Source organism: Vanacampus margaritifer, chromosome 1 (genome assembly GCF_051991255.1).
Source record: "Vanacampus margaritifer isolate UIUO_Vmar chromosome 1, RoL_Vmar_1.0, whole genome shotgun sequence".
Lineage (NCBI taxonomy): Eukaryota > Metazoa > Chordata > Actinopteri > Syngnathiformes > Syngnathidae > Vanacampus > Vanacampus margaritifer.
Genome location: NC_135432.1, coordinates 48,333,629 through 48,356,110, shown reverse-complemented (window position 1 = coordinate 48,356,110; position 22,482 = coordinate 48,333,629). Strand labels below are relative to the sequence as shown.

At 38.7% G+C, this 22,482-nt stretch overlaps 1 protein-coding gene across 4 annotated transcripts in view; it reads left to right on the top strand.

The window, feature by feature from the left end:
• The window catches only part of gphna (gephyrin a), a 45,968-nt gene that overhangs the window by 749 nt on the left and 22,737 nt on the right, over positions 1-22,482 (top strand). For 2 of the 4 annotated variants that reach the window (XM_077566463.1, XM_077566717.1), the window contains exons 1-9: positions 679-723; positions 962-1,045; positions 9,654-9,732; positions 9,807-9,864; positions 12,084-12,176; positions 12,370-12,464; positions 12,573-12,639; positions 15,206-15,493; positions 16,936-17,037. In XM_077566463.1, coding sequence (XP_077422589.1) covers positions 699-723; positions 962-1,045; positions 9,654-9,732; positions 9,807-9,864; positions 12,084-12,176; positions 12,370-12,464; positions 12,573-12,639; positions 15,206-15,493; positions 16,936-17,037 — 891 coding nt within the window. In that variant the 5' untranslated portion in view covers positions 679-698. Of the gene's footprint in view, positions 1-678; positions 724-961; positions 1,046-9,653; positions 9,733-9,806; positions 9,865-12,083; positions 12,177-12,369; positions 12,465-12,572; positions 12,640-15,205; positions 15,494-16,935; positions 17,038-22,482 lie in introns of those variants that run through there. The other 2 variants (XM_077566632.1, XM_077566548.1) reach the window with 2 other exon arrangements.

The following is a 22,482-nucleotide window of genomic DNA, read 5'->3' as shown; positions in this document are numbered from 1 at the left end:
TATGAACACACCTAAACTGGGTACTACTTATATTGCAAACTGGAAATTTCTATTTACTATTATTTGCTTGATAAAATAAATTACAGTACTTATTTTGAATATCTGTTGTACAACGTCTCCAATTTAATTAATATGCACTTGTTGATTTTGTAGGAGAGAAAAAAAATAGGAATGCATGATAATGCTATTTTCAACCGATACAGATAAACCAATCATTTAGAAAGTGCCGATGTCGATAACCGATAAATCAGACAGTAATTGTTTGCAAAATTAACTTGAATACAAATATACTTTTGAGTCCTACTATAACGCTAACATGGACAAATACATGTAAACATTGTGTAAAGCACCATAAAGCTAAATTTTATTGATATGTCTGCTTCAAAGAAAACTAGTAACTCATTTTGAGTTTGCCAAAACAAAACAGCCATGTTTAAAAAATGCAAACATTTCTTTATTATCTGGTTTATCTGTATGATGTCAAAGTGGTTGATAATTGCCGACAATTATTGGCGGATTATCTGGATTATCTGGTTTACCTGTTTGACGTCAAATTAGTCGATAATTGACGATAATTATCAGCCACCGATATTTATCGTGCATCCCTAGAAAAAAAGTTTGGATCTGTAAGTCAAATGAGGTTTTGTTCCTGGGCAAAACGCCTGCAAATTTGTATATTACGTGTTCCTCTGTGAAGAATGTGCTTCGTGTGGCGAAAAATTGGTACGTTTTTAAATAGCACACCGTAGGTTGGTAACCTACACAACCTGTGATTTTTCGGATGGCACTTGATCTTATTTTTATTTCACCTAAAAATACAATTAGAGCAATTTAAAACCGAAGTGTACATACACGCGCGTACACGCACACGCGCCAGCACGCGCAGGCAGGCAGTCGTCTTCCAGAGGTGCAGCGGCAGCTAACGCTCCACACCACTGTTTTTATATATGTGCTGTCACAGTGCAGACAGCGGTTGTAAACATGGCGACGGACGGGATGGTGCTCACCAACCACGACCATCAGACCCGAGTGGGAATTCTGACAGGTAAGAAAGTGTTTGACGAAACGTGATTAGGTGCCCCTAAATTGTACTGGCATGTGCCGTCTACCCGTCGTTTGCCGCTGCTAGACGGTGTCACGAAACTAGCTGTTTTCACTGCAGAGCTAGCCGTGGTTAGCCAGCATGCTAACCGGTTCAGTTTGCTGTCATTGGTCTACGTTAGCAGCTAGCGGTTTGACAGGTCAGACAGATGTTGAATACGCTCTGAACGACGGTCGTGTTGTTCTGTATTTATGTTTGTAATGCATTTAGTCGACGTGGAAGGTAAATACTTTGTACCACATCCAACACAATTTTAGATACATTCACGCTACTATGGCGAGATATTTTAATCAGCGCCAAGCGACAGAAGAAATGTAGACTTTTGGGAAATACTTTCACAATTAGGGGTTATCCCCCCCACTAGCCAGTCTTTCAATAAGCCTCAACGTAAATGAATGCTTTTATTTTGAAGATAAATGCTCCATTTCCTGTGGGGCTCTATTGTCGTTGCTATCTTGATGCTGGGAAGTGGTATAATTTCTAGCAGCATGACGACTATGCAACCTACCAACCCTATGAGCTGCATTATTCATGTATTATTATTATTATTTCTTTTTTTTTGTAGATTTGTTGCCTGCTTTTACGAGTGTATTTCGTTCTCATTGCTACACTGTCACTTTGACAGACATTTCGTCTGTTCTGTCTTCCTGTGTAACCTTTCCTTAAAATAATTTAATATGTTAATCATAAATCGTGCGCTTGCAAATTTAATTAGCAGGCAAGAGGCGTCACCAGGGCAAGATGAATTCTCTTCTGCAGGTTGTTTAGCAACTTCACTAATTCGTGTAGCCGATGTTTTCCTCAGAGTCGTGAAGAGGAGGAAAGGGACTAGCGGGGAATCGTGTGGCAGTCACCAGTAGGCCTACTGCCTTCTCTCCAAGGCAGGAGGAGACGTGCTTAAAATGCTCAAAGAGGATGCAAGCCAGCAGCTGACTGAGAAAGCTCTTGTAGTGATTTTGACCAGGTAGCGTTTTGTATGCAAAACCCTGCTGACCGGACAGTTCAAGCTCACACCCTCTAGTCACGTCAGTTCAGTTAATGACCCAACCATGACATAAATTGCACAGACTTAAAAAACTCAACAATGTAATGTAATGGCCTTTTGAAAATACTTTGCGCCCCAACACTTAAATTCTGCAAATATTACTGTATAGGGCTCCTGTTAGCGATGGTCACTTACAAATTTCTCCTTACAGAACCCATCCCCATCCTAGTTCTTGACCAAAGTGTCTGACTTGTAATGAGAGCTGAAATACTTCGGCATCTCTGGATCTCATCCTCAATTTGCGACAGAGTTCCATTCCTATGGCGGAGACATGACCCAAATTTGTACGCAAGGTAGAACACGCAGTAGTTCATTGCTTGGTGTCCTATGCTAATGCAATAGTAAAGTCAATGTTATAGTAAATATTTTTATAAAAAACACGTCAAGGTCATAAATATAAAACAAAACGGAAATCAAGAAAACCACCAGCAATGTGAAAAGGCCGTTATGGGTGATGTCAAACAAGATGATGTTTAGTCTGGTTCGATGTGACTGCCATTATACTGGCACACACACAAACAAGCAAACCAAGACTGCTGAAAGAGGTGGTTCTCAATTCACCTGCAAGTGAACCGCCATTGGATAATGTTACACAAGACATCAAGATATTCGGTAGCTTTTTGTAACACTCCAAAGAACTACCAAATAAATACAAGGGGTGCTATTCTCATCGTTGTCACCCACTTGAGGGAAACCTGGTGGATTCATAGTAATCCGTCCACACCAAGGAGATTTATGTGTGCACAACACAGATAACAGTTTTATTTGGCTCACATTAAATTGTTGCATAGTCTGTAAGGTTTAGGGTTTGTGTGGTAGAGTAAAAAAGACCAGAGCCCAACGAAATCCACACTCATGTGAATGCTGGGATTCCACAATGCTGCTTGCCGTTAGGTCAGGTCTGGTCAGAAAATTCAAATATTGAAGAAAAGTCTCTTTGTCAAAATGTTTTTTTTTTCAAAAAGTGAAACACGCATGCTACACCACAAAGTGAAACATTTCAAGCCTTCATTTGTTTACATTTTGATGATAAAAAAAAAAAATCCAGTATTTCACAAAATTTGAATATTTCATATGACTACCAAAAAAAACACACAGATGTTAGCCTTCTGAAAAGTCATATGCCCTCAGTACTTTGTTAGGCTTCTGTTTATATTAAGGTCACGTGACGCGTGGTAATGGAGGCGATCAGCCTTTGGCACAGTTCAAGTGTTATTGTAGCCCAAGATGCTTTGATATTGGCCTTTTTAGATTGTCTGCATTTCAGGGTTTCTGTTCGCTTGTCTTCCTCTTGATACAACATCAATTTTCAATGGGGTTCAAGTCAGGCGAGTTTGTTGGTCAATCTATGGCTGGGTTATTAACGCAGTTATTGGTAGTTTTGGCTTTGTGACAAGGTGCCAAATCCTGCTGGAAAATAAAATCATCGTCTCCAAAAAGTTCATCGGCAGCGGAAAGCATGTAGTGCTTTAAAGTTTCCTGGTAGAGAGCTGCATTAACCATGCACTTGATCAAAGAGTGGCAACCAGTTCAGGGTGTACCCCGCCTACTGCTCAAAGCTGGCTGGGGTAGGCTCCAGCACCCCGTGACCCTTGTGAGGAATAAGCGGTTAAGAAAATGGATGGATGGATGGATGGATGGATAATACATGAGGTAGTTTACAAGCTAGCTGCGTTGACATCATAATTTACCTCTATGTTGGGGATGAATACAGCCAAAGTACTGTACAAAAATGACCTTAAGCAGAATACTTGTGTGCATCTTTGTGACCAAACTTGCCAGACACTCCAAGGGTATGGTATGAGTGCTGGAGGTCCTCTCGTGAGACTTGTCTTCACAACCCATCACTGTGCAGCTTGATTGGCATGCAGTGCCAAGAGCACCGCAAACTAAGTTGACAGTTTAGCCATCGTGCCCGGTTCTCTTCACAGATTAGAGCAGGTTTACACTGAGCACATGTGACAGTTGCGAGACTTGGGGATGACATGTTGTTTCGCTGCCTGCAAATCATCCAATCAGAACAGTTTTAGTGGAGGATTTGTGTTGTTACCCATATACCACAATGACCTCTATGTGTACATGTAAATGGGGTGCCTAATGTTTACATTAGTTTCTCTTCATCCAGCGTGCATTAAAAATATTAAGTCCAAATTGTAATATTTTTTTTAAACAAAACTATCTCACCATGACACCTCTAATATGGCTATTGGGACAGTGGTTTAAATCAAGTAAAACATTTAACTATTTTACCGCCAAAAAACGTTTAATGACTTATTCTAAAATCCAAATGAATGCCGCCAAAAACGTTAATTGACGTTCACTACATTTTTTTTTTCAATGGGCAATGGAAGTTGTTGCGCAGTGCTGCCTACTCAATGGGTTTGTGAAATCCCATAACACCCACTAACTAAACACTCGATAGTATGGAATAACACTGAAACATGCCGAATCTGACGAAATTTAACGTTTTCAAGGGTGACGTGAAGGATCAAAGCCTTTGTCACATTAAATCTAATTCACAGAGCATCACTAAACAAAAAATATTAGTGTCAAAGTCACTGTTGTGCAGAAAATGTATCTTTTCACAAAAAGCTTGTTTTCTCCATATCTTTTCAATTTTCCCTCAAATGATCTATTTTCAAATGGTGATTAGTAAAGAACAGAATAAGGTAGAAATGTACTTTTTTTTCCTAATGAAAGAATGGAACGCAATCTTTCATGTGGTACCTACTACCCACCATGTTTATGTAGACACAGCACACAATATTCTGTTTGCCTTGAATTTGATTTATTTAAAAGAGGACAGTGCAATATAATGAAACGCATAGAAATTCATGAGTTAAAAAATCCAATATTAGCCAGAAGGCTATTTTCCATCAGTAGTCCCCTGGCCATGATGTTAAAAAAAGGAATAAAATACAAAAACATAAGTATAGCATAGGCACACAATTAGTAAAAACATACAATTGGACTAAACAGGCCCCGACACACTAAAAAGACAACACAACTTTGTTGTTAAGCATAGAAACAATACAGTACATTACAAATACACATAACACAACAGATTCAGTTTCTTTTAGTGTTGACAAGTATATGAATCAACAAGCCACTTTTTCAAATGTTTAGTAAAAGCCTTATATATTGTTAACGGTCTAATCTTATCCGTCAGTGAGTTCCATTCCCTGGCCCCTCTCACAGACCAGGCGGTTTGACTGAAGATGCTCTTATGCAGAGGGATAACAAAGTCTCCTCTCGCAGGTCCTCTCATCAGACGCTCACTGTTATTTCTCTGAATGATAAACTTAGATAATGGAGCTGGGGCTAAATTGTGAGTAACCTTATAAATCAAACATAAGTCTGCAAACTTAGGAAGGTCAGTCCAGTTTAGAAAACCATATTTGTCTAAAATATTACAGTGGTGGTAGTGACTTGTTTTTTTAATCCAAAACCTTGATGGCTTGCTTATACAATATTTCAACTGGTCTCATTGTGTTACTTGAGGTCTGAGACCAACTCGTTAAACAATAATTAAGGTGGCTAAAAATCATAGAGTGTAAAAATATTTTTGCCGCCTCAGCTAACATTCCATTCCTGATTGAATGAAAATTTTGGAGACATTCAGCTGTAGACAGCACTCTTGCAGCCACATAGTTACATTATCGATTGCTTTAGTGAGTTTGGCTGCAACAATGTCTTTTGAACGAAGGTGAGCAAATGCAACTGTATCATCTGCATACATGATACATTCGACATCTTGGAGCAGAACGGTATGCAAATCATTAATATATAGAAATAAATAATAAGGGGCCTATAACTGATCCATGAGGAACACTTGTTGATAATTTGAGAAGCTCAGATTTATATTTGTTAATTGAAACACACTGAGAGTGATTGTGTAAGTAGGATTCAAACCATTTCACTGCAGAGATGGAAAAGTTAAAATGTGAAAACTTAGTGAGAAGGACTGACTTACCGTATCAAACGCTTTCCTAAGATCCAAAAATACTGCACCTACTACACCACCCAAATCTAGAGATACTTTTATTTTCTCTACAAACAGACCAATGTTTGGCCCAAAAGCCAAATTGCATTGGGTGGAAAGAATAGCTGTTGTCTAAATGATGGACAATTTGATCAGTGATCCATTTTTCTGCTACTTTTGAAATAGTTGGAAGAATACTTATTGGTCTGTAATTATTTGAAAGATGCTTGTAAGATGACTTAAAATGCTCAAAATCGGCTGTCACTGTCGTGGTTGTTTTTTGGATAACGTGTGGCAGTAAAACATTTAAATATTTTTTTTTCCCATTTTTCCAGGTGTCTTATTAACTCTTTTACTGCCAAGGACGTTAAATGACGTTTAGTAAAAATCTACGGAGGGCCGCCAAGGACGTTAAAAGACGTTCTCCAATTTTTTTATTTTGGAAATGGGTGGAGGAAAGCCTTGGCCAGCTGTGGTGAAAGTTTCAAGCAGATCTAGTTAGCCTAATGACAATTTTTGGCCCCTAGATGGCAGCGATGACTCTCTTTTGACAAGATTGGGTAGGCGTCAGTAGAAGACGTGAGGCGGAGCTAGAGGGGACAATGGCTGGGGATGGGAAGCGAAAATGGCGACCGGTTGCAAGCAGCTCACGCTTGAGCATTTTTTTCAAAGACGTAAAGCATCGACCAGTGCTAAAGAGCACATTGATGACGACGATGATCATCTTCGATGATGATGATGGTGACTCCGAGGTTGGAAGCATTGACGCGGCAGTAGAAGACGTGAGGCGGAGCTAGATGGCTGAGGAAGCGAACAATGGCGACCGGTTGCAAGCAGCTCATCGACCAATGCTAAAGAGCACAGTGATGACGACGATGATGATGATGGTAGCTCCGAGGTTGACGCCGAAGTTGGAAGCGTTGACGCGGCGGCTATGACCACGTGATAAAGCCTCACCGGCTAGCGATGCTAACACCGGAAAACGCGGAGCACAACCGAGCACTTCTGCACAGGCGGACGTTCAATCGGACGATGAAGAGTACCCAGAGTCCAATGCATATTCATCGGAGGAGTGGGTACAGTCTGCTACTTGTTATTCCCCGGAAAAAAAGGCCGTCAAGAACGTGTAACGTTTGCACGCGAAAGGGGCAATCGCAGTGAAACCAATCTGTTGTGCAAATCCTGCTCCGTCTCCTTGCACGCAGGGGAGTGTTACAAAAAGAAAAACTGTATTTGAAACATCCACATAATTGTAAATAGTACCACAGTTGCACACATTTGTAAATAGTTTGCGAAATTGTTTTGTCAAATTGTTACACTGTTGAATGCAAATAAATGTATTTTGCAATCTAAAAACACTTTTTCATTGTTGGTGGTAGTGTTTTACAGAAGTAAAGCACTATTTAGGTATTTGTGTCATCATTCATGGACAAAAAGAAGTGTACAATTCACTAGAGTGCATGAAATAACATCGTTTCACAAGAAGCTTGTTATCTCCGTTTTTTGTTTCAAAACAGAGCATTTCGGTGAAACTAACCATTTTCTATTGTTGATTACTGAAAAACGGAATAAGGTAGAAACAAACTTATTTTTCTGATGAAAGATGAGAGTTCAATCTTTCAATCAATTTGGTAGTATGTGTGTTTCCATAGTCCAAACACAACATTTTCTGTGGACCTTGAAAGATCAGTCAAAATGCTTAAATCGGCTGGCACTGGCGGCATCCCTTTTCTGAAAACGTCTGGCAGTCAAAGAGTTAATATTGTTGTGTTAAACGCAGCTCTACTATCCATTCCACCACGCGAATAGCTCAATTTGCACTCATTGTAAGTTGTCGTTGCACTGTCTTCGCTTTCCACATTCAAATATTTTCATACTGGAGAGTGCACAGTGCAGACTTCATCATTGTTACATGTTTCACATTAGCTTCCTGAGACCTCTACCAGAACGTTCCCTCATTGGCTGTGCTATAAAGCGTGTCTATATTTGTTTATTTTGGCAATATCACTGTAGCTGTAGATTATTTTGTTGCTTTGTAGCCCTTACAAAAAAAAAATCCAATCTGTTTCTCCCGATTCCAATCAGCTGAAAATAACGTGATCGTGCCCAATTTCCGATCACATTATCGGGACATCCCTAAAAAAGTTCGGAAGCTGTGCAAGACATTTTTAAATGCTACGGGGCCTTGTGATGTTTAAGGAGACAAAAGAAATGTACAAATAAAGTGCTCTGAGAAAACCAGAGTCTTCTAACAAATGGCTCACTGTTACCTCTGAAGTCGTGCGCAACAGTGAAGTTTAGTGTGGTGCTTGTTGACTAATTCCCCATGGAACTCATAGTTGAGGGATATGTTCAGGACGTTGATTTGTATGCTGGGCTTCTGGTCAACTTCTTGTTTACTTGGGAAGTGATGCTAAAAAAAAAAAGTTTTTTACAACATACCTCCTGCGTCTCCTTTTCTTTGGGACCACAAGTGGACATAAAAATAAAAAATCATGTTCAGCGGCGCCATATAATACCTCCTACATCATGCAACAGAGAATAAGAGTAGTTTTGAGTGGTAGTTTTTTTTTTTTTTTCATAAATACGTTTTTGAAATCAGTAAATAATAGTTATTATTTAATGATCGTAACTTCAATATGTATCAAAATAATCGTATTTTTTTCTCTTCATAAATCCCAGCCCTAGTGGGCATTAAATATTATGACAACAAAAACTGTTCAACGACATAGTAGCGGAATCGGAGGTCAAGTATTGGTTTATGGTCTGTCTACATCAGTTGTGTCCAAACTCAGTCCTCGAGGACCGGAGTCCTGCAGGTTTTAGATGTTTCCCTACTCCAATGCACCTTGTTCCAGTGAACAGGATCGTTATCAGGCTTATGCAGCATGTGACCATCCGGTGTGTTGGAGAAGAGAAACATCCAAAACTAGGAATCCAGCTCAGTGGACTAGTGGTAGAGTGTCTGCCCTGAGACTGGGAGGTTGTGGGTTCAATCCCTGGCTGGGTCATATCAAAGACTATAAAAAAATGGGACCCATTGCCGCGCTCCTTGACACTCAGCATTAAGGGTTGGAATTGGGGGGTTAGATCACCAAATGATTCCCAAGCGCGGCCCCTGCTGCTGCTCACTGCTCCCTCTGGGGATGGGTCAAATGCGGAGAACAAATTCCAACTCACTTAGGTGGGTGTGACAATCAGTGGTACTTTAACTTTTGAGGGTTGAGTTTGGACACCACTGGTAAGAAATGCCCCTTGTCAATGAAGCTGTTTTGCACTAGCATGGATCAAGTGTTCCAAATCTCAGTTGAGCAGGATGTCTTCATAGTTGGAATCTAAAATGTATGCTTTGTTGTGGACTTTATTTCAATTTCACTTTTAGTTTGGGTTGTTGACATATATACAGGATTTTTTTTTTCCCCATCCAACTTTTTTTTTTTCAAATTTATATAATTAGCACACGTACTTTGGGTAATTCTGTACATTTCTGTTTGATTTGTCATAAAATGTGGCCTTCTTCTCAGTCAGTGACAGTTGTTTCAAGAACTTGGCTGAGGACAGGAGTGGGGTCAACTTGAAGGACCTGGTCCATGATCCATCACTGTAAGTCTGCTTACGCACTAGTACATACATTTACTTCTACAGATTCCTCTAATTCCTTCTGTCACAATCTGCAGGTTAGGTGGTGTCATCGCAGCCTATAAAATTGTTCCAGATGAGATTGATGAAATCAAGGTACCCGACTTGACTTTGGTGCACATGAAGCCATAACAGTCACACGAGGAACATTTTGTTGCATTTAGAATATTCAGATTCCCCCCCACACACACAATTTTTATTGAATTTTTCAAATGTAAAATATGGAAAACTATAAATAGAATTAACAAAAATAACTGAAAATGTCTTTGAAAAAAAAAACTGAAAAGATCTTGCAAGGGCTACCACATGTCCTTTAAAGCACGCAACACAGTCCAATGTCATTGTGTCTAACATAGTCCAGAAATTGTCCCCAAACTCCTTGAAAAATATCTTGTTTACCCCAAAGTACAGTACAGGCCAAAAGTTTGGACGAACATACTCACGCAATGCATTTTCTTTATTTTCATGACTATTTACATTGTAGCTTCTCACTGAAGGCATCAAAACTAAGAACTAACAAGTGAAGTTATGTACTTTAAAAAAAAAGGTGAAATAATTGAAAACATGTTTTATATTCTAGTTTCTTCAAAATAGTCACTCTTTGCCCATGTGATTTTTTTTTTTTGGCACATTCTTGGCATTCCCTCAATGAGCTTTAAGAGTAGTCACCTGAAATGGTTTTGCTTGAGGTGAAAATGCCAAGAGTGTGCAAAGCAGTAAGCAGAGCAATGGGTGGCTATTTTGAAGAAACTAGAATCTAAAACTTGTTTTCAGTTATTTCACCTTTTTTTGTTCAAACGTAACTCCAGAATTCCTGTAGTGTAGGATAACCCCTTATGCAGTGGAACAATGTACCCTTATCCTCACCCATCCTAGTGCATGTATCCGGTGTATTCGAATCAAACCTGTTTCTTTTTTCAGGAGTGTCTGTATATACACTGTCATTATCTAATGATATGTTTACATTGCAATTCTGACTGAGTAATTTCAAATTTAGAAACAAGATCCTGAAATAAAAAAGGATTTTAATTTGGGTTATCAAAAAATAGATCTTATCTGTGCCGCACCCTTATCAGCCCAGATTTTAAAGCCAGCACCAGCTCTTCCTGGAGCAAATACTTATTTCCCCAAAAAGTTCTGAAGCGGTAAAAAGAACAGTATTCTTTCATATACAGTATTTCCCGACCATTAGCCATACAAATATCATGTTTTCCACTATAGGATTACATTACATTATTTTTGAAGGTTTTTAGGATCATCAGAATAGATGTAAGAGAGCAAAGAGTCCTTCCACATCGGTGTTTTGTTCTCTGTGTAATAAAACATTAAAGTTCTCAATTGATTAGCCCAGTAGTACCACAACATGTTGGGATATTGGAGACCTCCCCTGTCATAGGGTAAATACAGAAGAGACAAGTGGAGCCTGGACCATCTACTTTTCCGTATAAAAATGCTGAACATCGTTTCCATCTTGGAAAATAAGTCAATTGGCGGTGGCAGAGGGATATTTTGAAACAAATATATAAGTTTGGGGAGCACATTCATTTTTAAAATGTTAATTTTGCCCTTCAAGGAAATGGGCAGGGCTGTCCGTCTATCTCTCGAGAGACTTAGATATGGATGTTATTATGGGGTATAATGTGGTTACATTATCGTACAACAAAATAAAAATTGTAACGACCAAATAAGTATGTTTATTCACTAATTGAAAGTGACCAGCACATTCTGTTGGGTCCAATCTTTCTTTAATGTTTAAAACTCATTGACTGCCAGCCATTTTAGAAAATGTCAACATTTTCAATACCTACATGATATTATGTTCAATAATTATATTTAAACCGGATCTGCCAAATGACAGAATAGACTTTCTCCTTTCTGCCTTGTCGCATTCTTTTATAATCAACAGTCGAAAAATGTAGGTTGCGCAAAATGCAGCCATTATTCCCATGGACTCTCAAACTGTTTATTTCATATAAAATGGGACAATGATGTCATCTACTGGTGGTTGTGCATCAGTAAAGTTGTTTCCAAGTTTGACGTTTACAGTGGAGCATAATCTCCCCCATCTAGCCCCGTAGAATTTTTTTTAAATTGACAAGTATACTTGTCAAAGGCAGCAAATGAGTTTTAAAAACAGTAAATCAGATTTTTCTTGTTACTTCTTTTATAACCAGAAATACTTCGAAATTTAGTAAAATGGTCATATATTTTATCTTCATTTTTATAGCGCTCAATGGCTGACATTCATTCTTGTGTCTTCTCATCAAGTTACTAGTCTGTTACAGTTGTTAATTCTGCGAATGTGTTTTGTATAGGAAACTCTTTTGGAATGGTGCGATGACCTGGAGCTTAATCTTATTCTCACTACAGGAGGAACAGGATTTGCACCACGAGATGTTACGCCAGAGGTACTCACATTTTGTCTCTGAAAAAACTGAAAGTGTTGAACTAATGTTCAGAAACGTATTTTGATTTAACGTCTCAGTTAATTCAGGCTTTGACTGATTTCCTTTGAAATTCCACGACTAACTCAGTCCATTGCCTTAAGTTCTATTATCTTAATATATAATTGAATCAATTGGCAACTATCAATCCGTGTAGGCCACCAGAGAAGTGATTGAGAGAGAGGCTCCAGGCATGGCTCTGGCAATGTTGATGGGATCCCTTAACGTTACACCGCTGGGCATGCTGTCCAGGTGAAGATTTGATCTCACTTCTTCTCAGCCACATTACTCATCTTTTCACAAAAATGTCTTTGACTCTAGACTCTTTCACGTGTGCTCGTTTTATCATTTTGATTCCAGGCCGGTGTGCGGTATCCGTGGTAAAACTCTGATCATCAACCTGCCAGGGAGCAAGAAGGGCTCTCAGGTAATATTGTATGGCTGTGTTCACTCAGATTTTCTGCTACATTAAACTGATCCTTAAAGGGTATATTCAATTACACTGGTTATGAAAAGTCAATACAATGGTTACGCTAATTTAAAATTTTGGTTATGGTTGGAGGGGATGACTTTTTTTCCCCCCCAACTATTTTTTGTCATACGTTACACAACAGCAAGCATTTTAATGGATAAGAGATACTAGTAGCTCATGTGCAAATCTCTGTTATTTAGCTCACAACCGCTGACCTCTAAGTCAATTCTCTTAAGCCCTTTTCACACTGCAATTAGTACGGTGCAGCCCACTGTTGTCAAACCCATTCATTGTGTATTGGATGAGGGGCGGGGACTATGGAATGAATTGTTGCTAGGCGGCACGGTGTAGCAAGAGGAGAGTCTGCCGTAATGGCAAGGCACCTCAAATTTGTGGCATCACCGTGATTTCAGACAACTTCCTCCAATAGGAGAGGGGCTGATGGAAAGATTTAGTGCTGTTTTGGCTGCATGAGGACGATGGAGGAAACCTTAATAAATGTGGTGTAGTGTCCCAAGCTTTGGGAGAATGAGAGATGACATACGACGTTTTTAACTCATTTAAACCCCAAAACACATTTATTCATTTTTTTTATTATGTACTTTTATGCTAGAGCATAAAGAAGGCTTTGATGCAGCTTTTGACCTTAAGAGGCCGCTTAAAGCAATGGTAGTTATTACAATAAACGGCCAGCAGGTGTTAGCAGAGTATTAGAGATCAGCCAGGGCCATGTTGCAACAAGCTCTTTTTCCCAGTGTTTTCAACAGATTTGTGAATAATGATGAAACTTAGCTATGTTCTAATGCTAATTGGTGCAAAACGGAAATAACAAACAAATATACTTTTTTTTCCTGATGGAAGAAGAGACTCTAATCATTCTTTTTATAGCAATATAACACAATATTCTGTGGGACTTGCAAAATCAGTCAAAATCCAGTAAAACAGAGTTAAGGAGTTAAGAAGACCTGTTCAGCCCAAAATATACAAACCCCATTTCCAATTAAGTTTGGACCTTATGCAAAATATGAATAAAAAGTCTTCTAACTGAAGACTCTAAATTGACCATCGTGTAAATATGAGTATGAATTGTCATTGTTCTTTGTCTACTCTGTGTGTGCCCTGTGATTGACTGCCGGCCAGTCCAGGCCAGGGTTTCCCCTTCCTCTTGCCCAAAGTTTACTCCAGCTCACCTGTGAAATTGAATAGGATAAGTGGAATAAGTCGATGCAATGGAAAGTCAAAAGGTCAACCTCTAATTCCATCCATTCATCATTTTTCTATACAGCTTATCCTCACTTGGGTTGTGGGTAGGATGTTGAGGTACACTGCAAAAAGGAAAACATATAGTAAAATCTGAAAATTATTACTTCAAATAAGCAAAATTATCTGCCAACAGAACAAGAAAATTTAAATTAAATTTACTTAAAATTACCTGTAAGATTTTGAAAAATGATATTAGGCCGATATCAACCACTGCAATCTTGAAAATAGTACTTTTAGACTAAAAACAAGTAATGTTGACTTTTTTCAAGCTGTAATAAATAGAACTATTTTCTTAAAATACATGAGTATTTTTTTTTACACTTGGATAACTTAGCCTGAGTGTCAAGCAGGGAGGTAACATGTCCCATTTTCATGACCTAACCAGGAATTTAACCCACAATCTACATGTCTGAGGGTAGGCACTCTACCACTAGACCACTGAGCTGGTACTGAAAGAAGGAAAAAATGACCTTAGTAAATTAAATTAACCACACGTCTGTTTTCATACTTGTTTTTTTTCCATTTATCTTATTACGATTAGATTATGCAAAATCTTAAAATAAGAAAACCCATTAAACCCCTGTTCAGTGCCTTTGACGTTGGTTAGTTATCATCTTAAAATGTGGGAAATGCTTGTTTTAATCCTCACAATACTTAAAACTGTCGGTTAACACTCAATGCCAAGACTGCTTGATCAAATAAGGTAATTAAGTAATAAGTATCTTAAAATAAGCAAAATGATCTTGCCTGACAATTTAATTTTAAGTAAAAATAACTTGTCAAATAAAAGTAAGCAAAAATTAGGTTAAATTTAAGAAATTATATCTTACTTAAGATTTTAGTTGTTGCAGTGTACTCATCAAATGTCTGTATACGTTTGCCTATATAGTTTATCTTTTCAAAATGTATGCTGCAGCACAGATTGTGTTGTGGGTGGTATCATTTACTCTTTTCTTACAAGTATTTGACAGGTGTACAAGGCAGTAGAAGGGCTGGGGAAGAACCAGCAGCGTCATGAAATTGTCACATGGATGTCTGTTTGTTGCCAGAGTTATGAATCCCATTCAGCTCAGCTGTCATGTGCTCAAAGCACATCAGAATATGTTAACTCCTGAACTGAAGTTCTGGGCTCAGACATATCGGTCAAGACTAGACAGACCCATAGGAAACAAAAAAAAGTAGTGGCTTGTAGTCCAGAAATGACTGTATCTAACTTCAGGTCATCCTTTTCTTTGTATGCATTCTGCTGTTTTTCCAGGAGTGTTTTCAATTCATCCTTCCTGCTCTACCCCATGCCATCGACCTGCTGCGAGAGGCCACAGTCAGGGTTAAAGCCGTACATGCCGCACTAGAGCAGCTGCCTTCTCCACTGTCCAACGCACACACCAACGCGCATGATTACTCACACACTATGGAGCGCGGCACCCAGTGCGAGGAGGAGGACGATGAGGAGGAAGACAGGCGGAGAGGTCGACATGCGCACCACCACCATCACCATCACCAGCATGGCTCCTCCCACATCACCGCAGCTGCTATTGCTGCAAAGGTAACACTGACAGACTGGCAGGAATTAATTGCTGTTGCAAACTTGATCAGTGAAACTTTTCGAATCATTGTAGGTAATTGGAGCATACAGTAAATAACAAGGCTATTGAGACAATTTGAGGAAATGACATCCGTTGGATTTGTGGGTCTTTTGTGTTAATAGCTTATACAGCATATTTTACCAGGTATGTCACCATTTTTGTGTCCTATTTACGCTGTAAATGGTTGAAAATGTGAATCTTGAGAAGAGAGGGGGTCCTTGATTTACAACTGAGTTACGTTTCTGTGGAACCAGCCTATCATGGCCTTTGCTAGTGTAGAAGGAAAGTCATCATTACAGTACATGTTTGTATGACAAACACTATTTGGCCATGAATATAAAAAAAATCAAATGATAATCTGTATGTACTGCGGCAAACGTGTGCGCCTTCTTGTGCTGCTTGATGATGTCGTTTTAACCTCGGAAACAACTAGTCTAAAAACTGAGGACCTCCTGTACAAAAAACAAAACAAAACGGATTATATACCGTAGTCTATGGTTTCAAGGAAAGAAACTGCATCTCTTATCTGTACGGAATGGAGCCATAATTAATGTCATCACTGTATCTAGTCTGTAAGTTTACAGTTGTTCTATGTCAAAACGATTATGGGAAAAGATAATTGAAACAACAAAGCTTGTTGTGGCCTGAGAGATTGGCGCAGTACTGTACTCTATATGCAAATTAGTTTGTCCTCCATATATTATAACTATACTACTCCACTCATCTGAATCTTTATTATAAAAGAGAAGAGTGCCACTGTCTGTCTGTCATGATAACTTATTGTATATCTCAGTTTGTTTAGACAGCAAAGTACTGTAATTTTGACTTAATCAACAGTCATCTGTACTGATTGCTGCCACATGGTGCATTCCATTTTGCTGCTTCAAATTGTAGCTTTTACACATTGTTTATATGGACACTTGGCAAACTCCACACATTTAACACATAACAAATGTCATTTAGTGTTAAGCCCCTCCTAGTTTCCCCAGTTCTTCTTTGGCTAATGTTCGCTAATAAAAGAACATACAGACAAAAACACTAGAGAAATTTAGAAAAACACACACACACAAGCATATGGAGTGTGCGGATGGCCATCAGCTGATGCTAAGCTGCCTTGTCCTTCACTGTACTTCATCTCTTCCTGTTTTTCTTTGGGTTCTGTTGTCTCCCCCCATTCGGATCACATTTTCCTTTTCCTATAAATTGCAAGTTGTTTGACTGCTGAACTGTTGAAGTTCTCTGGTGTCCAATGTACCTGATATGGATGAATGTTTTATACCCCTGATTCATTCATGTAAAATGTGCATGGTTTGAAAATATGCCCACATCATGTCATTCACCTGTTCACTTCTGCCAACATGTGTCTGTGTGTGACCCATGCATGCATTTTCGTGTCCATCAGACCAGCCATGCTGTGGTCATGGCTAAGGGAGGCCCCTATCTGCCCAGCAACACGCCTGCCCCTCCCACTCATTTCACCTGCTCCTGTACCCATGACCAGCAGGTGAGGCACCCTCCACTCCCTCTTCTGTCATTGATCAGCTCATCATGTATGTCTGTCAGAACCTGCCAATTCATACTTTAATAGACATACATTGTTGATGTTTGTAGAATGCTACACTACACACAAAGCAGTAGTTAGTAATTTCTTTTAAGTAGAACCAACCAGTGGCTGGAAGGATACATATCTGTTCACAATAAATAGTAAATACCTTCTTAAATTCTAATTTTTAGTGGAATGTTATATTGCTTTGAAAATTTAATTGAATTTAAAAAGGAAACTTCAATTAAACATTCCAAAATATTCCTAAAAATGTTCCTGAGCGCATGCTTATTTACTTATAGGTCAACTTTCAATTTCAATGGTTAGAACCCAAGGCTCCATGCATCCTTAGTGTTTACATTCCTTTTCACAGATAACATTTTAAACAATAGTTCCAGTCATGTGTGGCAGTTAATTAGCATTTGCCAGGCAAGTGTTTGGTGTCCTCTTGTTATGTGTGTTAACAGCAGGTATTGTGTGTTATGTAATTATCCTACCAACCTCACTTAGTTCCGCATCGAACAAAAAAAATAAGTTGTTTGTTTGTACTTTGAAAATCAAGAGACCATTGTAAGCTCTTTTGGAGGAAATACCAGCAACCACAGAGAATCCTTTGGTCTGGGTTCATGAGGATTGAGGAAAGTCTGACAATGCTTCGACTGTATGAACTGGTCAGGGTGAAGGTGAATTACTACATCACATGAGATCCGCAAGGAAAGACTGTTATGGTAGCACAAACCTCAGTATATCTAAGGGAAGAATGAACTATGAATACAGTGTTCCCTCACTTTTAGTGGGTGATACGGTCCACGCCAGGCACGTGCACACGGAAGTGGGGGCGGGGGGCTGGGGCAAAGGGTGCTGGGCTAAGGGTGCCGGGCTAAGGGTGCCGGGGCACATGCCCTTTTGGCACTAATGCCCAAAGTGCCCGTTTGTTCATTTATTTATTTATTTTTTAATAAAAAATAGTTTGTGAAAGTAGTTTTGTTGCCTTTTAAAGCAAAAATTCAACAACATCATTTACATAAAACAAATTATTATTATTATTACGTTTTCCTTGGATGACGTCATGCTAGGAGACGTGCCCCATTTTGCCAGGTCGCGCGCCACTACACTTGTAAGTTGGTCGCTCCGTTTGTATTTATGTAGTCTCACTCACAGTAAACAAAAGCCAAGGTGATAGAATGCAGAAAACTAAAGCAAAACTAATGCCTTTATTTGATAAATCTTGTTGACATGGTCACAGAGCATGCTGTGTGCTAGCCTAGCTTCACTTGAAATGTAGTGACACAAGTTGAAATCAGCCTCGCAACTACGATGAAGTCTGACATTTGGGCGCAGTTGGTTCTGAGGGCATTTCATAAATACTACAATCCTTCCCATCCACTTTCGCCTCGGCAAAAAAATCTCCGGTAAAACTCACGTTCTTCTTCCATTGGGATGGGGCATGGAGATTCTGCTTCAACTACTGATCGTTTAAGATACACAGAATATGTCAGAATTTGTAACTCTCGCTAAAATTTTTTTATAAAATCTTCTTGAAGACTCCAACTTGTAGCATGTACTCAATGATAGCTGAATTGACATATACTTTAAAATATATGTGGAAATTGCTACATGATCTTTGTTTTTATTTTAACTAACAGCTCGTTTTAGGGGGTTTGCGGTCAGAGTAAGGTCCTAATAAGAAACAGGTAGCAGTGTGTTCAGAAATTAGGGGGACAATAAAGAACGAACAACAAAAAAGAAGAAAAAACAACAATCAGTGTTTTATAAAACAAACAAACAATGTAGCGTGTTAAGATGTGGCAGTTACAGTAATTTATGGGTACAGTCCCAATAATAAAATATTAACCTCTACACCTGCAAAATAATAATAAAAGGCATTTTCTCGTACCTGAATCAAGCTAAATGTAAAGTAAGACATTTTTTATGCTATTTACACAATTGGAAAATCCTAATTGTGTCATTTAAAATTTAAATTTCATGTACATTTTACAGAATCATTTTTATTTATGTGAATTTGTTGTTAATAAATGATTCTTCATGCATAAATGTAAAAACGCTTTTATTGGCATTGCAGACAAACAGCAGTTTATTATGTGTGATTTATTGTTTAGCCATTATTTCAATGAAGAATTTTACAATCGATAGCCCCTACACATACACACACACACACGTACGCACACACATATCTACATAGACACCCTCTAACAATTTAGATTAATCCCGATGCAAATCTATAAATTGATTATTACTATTTTTACAAATCAGTAAACTTGTACATGTACAATGTAAGATTTGTATGAAAATGTATTCATCTGAAACTTGCACTGAAAAAAATTATTAAGGCTAATGTTCCATTTATATAACATTCTTCCATGCTTAAAGTGTTAACCCTAACCCAAAGTAAGACATTTGTTGAATATTTCCGTCAAAAAGTGATGTTGAAAAATCTATTTGGCCAATTCGATTCGAGATTTGCGCGCTGTAATATCGCGATATATTGTTGAATCGATTTTTTTTACCCCTAGTGGATAGTGCAGGCACGTTATCATGTGCCCCTTTTTTTTGTCTTTAATTCCTTTGTTCCCGCTGCTTGAATCAAATAACTAGCATCCGCTTCTTCTTCCTCCCCTTGCGTTGGTGGCGTAAGTGGTTAAATTAAAAGTAGCCCTTGTGTCCACTACGCTAAAAAGCCTTAAATAAACGAGTACTTGAGGCAAGAAAAAGCCCTCGGATTTATCATACTTGAGGTACCTGTGGCGGTCAATAAATGCAAAATAACCATTTCAGCCTTTAGTTCCTGACTAAAAAACGGCCACAAGAGCGGGGGCCGATACCAGTATCAATACCCGTCGCGAGTACCGATACCATGAAATGTTTCTGGTATTGGCCCGATACCTGGTATCGGTACTCCCCCATCCCTATTCTAGTAGGTGGATAGTGCAGGTACTTTATCATGTGCCCCCTATTTGCTTTGAGCACCTGCCCCTCCAAAAGTCACTGCACGCCCCTGGTCCACGCCCACCCACAATAGTTGAATTTCTGCGAAGTAGAGGTCGTTAAAATAAAAAATAAAAATGTAAAAAATAGATATTTTTTGTTTGCTTTTAAAGGCAAGTTACACATCTACTGAGCCATAATGAACCCACCTCTCAGTCCAAACAAATTTAATAAAAAATATTTGAATAAAGCTGTACTATACAGTACGCCAGTTGTGTTGCCTTTAAGGCTGTTTCTATATGAATGAGTTCATGGCTTTAAATAATAAGATTTAAAATCTTTCTTTGTCATTAAAAAAGGTTTACTAATTGTTTGGATGGATAATTAATAATTGTATTTATGTTTAAAGCCCCGCTTATGATCTTTTACACTTTCAATTAATATTTTCATTATTCGATTTACAGCTAGATTAATGGAACCTTTGTCATGGCCTGAGTTGGTCTGTATCATTTTTACTTGCACTAAGCAATTTTCAGGTTGGTGGTAGGAACACCGCCACACAAAAAAAACTAAATGTGCAGACTGCTTTACGGCATATGTCACGTCCCGCTTGCCCTATTCGTTCTAAAGACGGAAGTTGAGTTGAGACAATAAATAAATAAAAAGGGAGCTTACGTGGATAAAAGTACAGTACAGGATTAATATTGGCCCAGCTTCCATTCGCTGGCGTGAGGCCAAAGACTGTTCCAACCAACGCTACCTTTGTGAGGCTCGGCTCTTTTCTTTCCGGACTAGTATGTAGCTTTCCATGCTCAAATCAAAGTGATTATGCTAATGTCAATTTGTGTGGTGGCAATAAATAGCCATCAGCTTGATAGTTCGCCACATTGACCTGACCAGCCACGCAACACTCAAAAGTACTGTAACGAACTTGGCTGTGTTTTGTGCTTTCTTGTTCACGAGTGATTGTGAATGCATCGCGGTAAGGGAGCGAGGGTGAGCGCGGCCGTTTGTGTTTGCAATAAAGAAGGTAAGCTTAGATCACCAACCAATGTCTTTTGTTAACATACTTGAGAAACGTTACCAAAGATAGAAAATAGATAATTTACCTCATTGCTATACATTTTTCACACAGCCACTGCAAACAGAAATGTATTTCAAACCAAACTTCAGGCTACCGGGAGATGAGGATTTCACAACACTATGCGCTGATCCTCAAGAGAAATATGGTCTTCGTTCAAGGCAAAACACTACTGCTTTCGTCCATATGGTGCCGCCATAATCAACAAAAACTGAAAAGTCCTTTGTGTTGCTTTAAGGAACAGTTTAATCGCTAAACCAACATCCGGTTTTTGATGACGCATTTCCGGTTTCCGCCGACGTACTTCCTGTTTGCGAGCATTCGTGACGATCCATGTCCGCCTTCACCGAGCAGTATGGAAATGCTATCCACTGCCATCCATATTGAATTATCAGGCAGGAATGCTCTATGTTTCATTTTATTATACTTTATACATATGAATGTGAATACTAATGCTTATTTTCATCAAAATGTTATAATTCAATGCACTTTCGTTTGCAATGGCGCGACAGTGTATGTGGCGATTAATTTATGTCCAGGACCCAAATGAAAATCCGCAATAAATTGAATCCGCAATAAGTGAACCACAAAGTAGCAAGGGACCACTATATGCAGTACATCCTGAGCAGGTTTTATTTTACATATCGGTAATCAAAATATATATTCCCCTTTCTCAGAAAAGTACTGTATGCAAGTTTCCTTGGGGTTTGTACTGTATACTGTATGTTAGTCAGTTCACAAGTGACTAGATTATGACCATCCCAGGCATTTAGTTGTATAATCTCTTCTGTGATTCTGGAGGTGCTATGTCAGTCTGATGAAATTACTCAAGTGCTTAAGACATCTCAACTTGCTGTAGACACTAACAGTTTTTGCATGTTTTACATCAAATTATTAGCAACCAGAGAGGGCTTAAGATTGGCATTGCAGCTACAACTTTTTTTTTTTATTATTATTATTTTATCTGATCGATACATTTCCAGAAGTGTTGACATGTTTATTATTTTTGCTATCTTGTCTTTACACACCTCTATGATTTGAAATATAACAATCCAAGTGTGATGTTTTGCCCCATCTAAGGGTACAGGACACAAATGGTATCACCTGCACAGACCTCACGACCTCAGTCGTAACAATGGTTTGAGTGTAGTCTTTGAGCTTGAGTTTGACGTTTGGGAATTTTCATTTTCAGGGTGTCAATAGCATTTTGACGCAATTATAATTGCTGTTGTGCTTGAAAGTGTAGATACCCTCGAGAGGTATGTAAATTTATGAGCACAACTGTAAATATACAAAAGCTAAATGTCTCTTAATGACACAAAAATGCTATGAATCATCACCAAAATTCATATGCACATCTCTACTCAAGTGAACTTCAA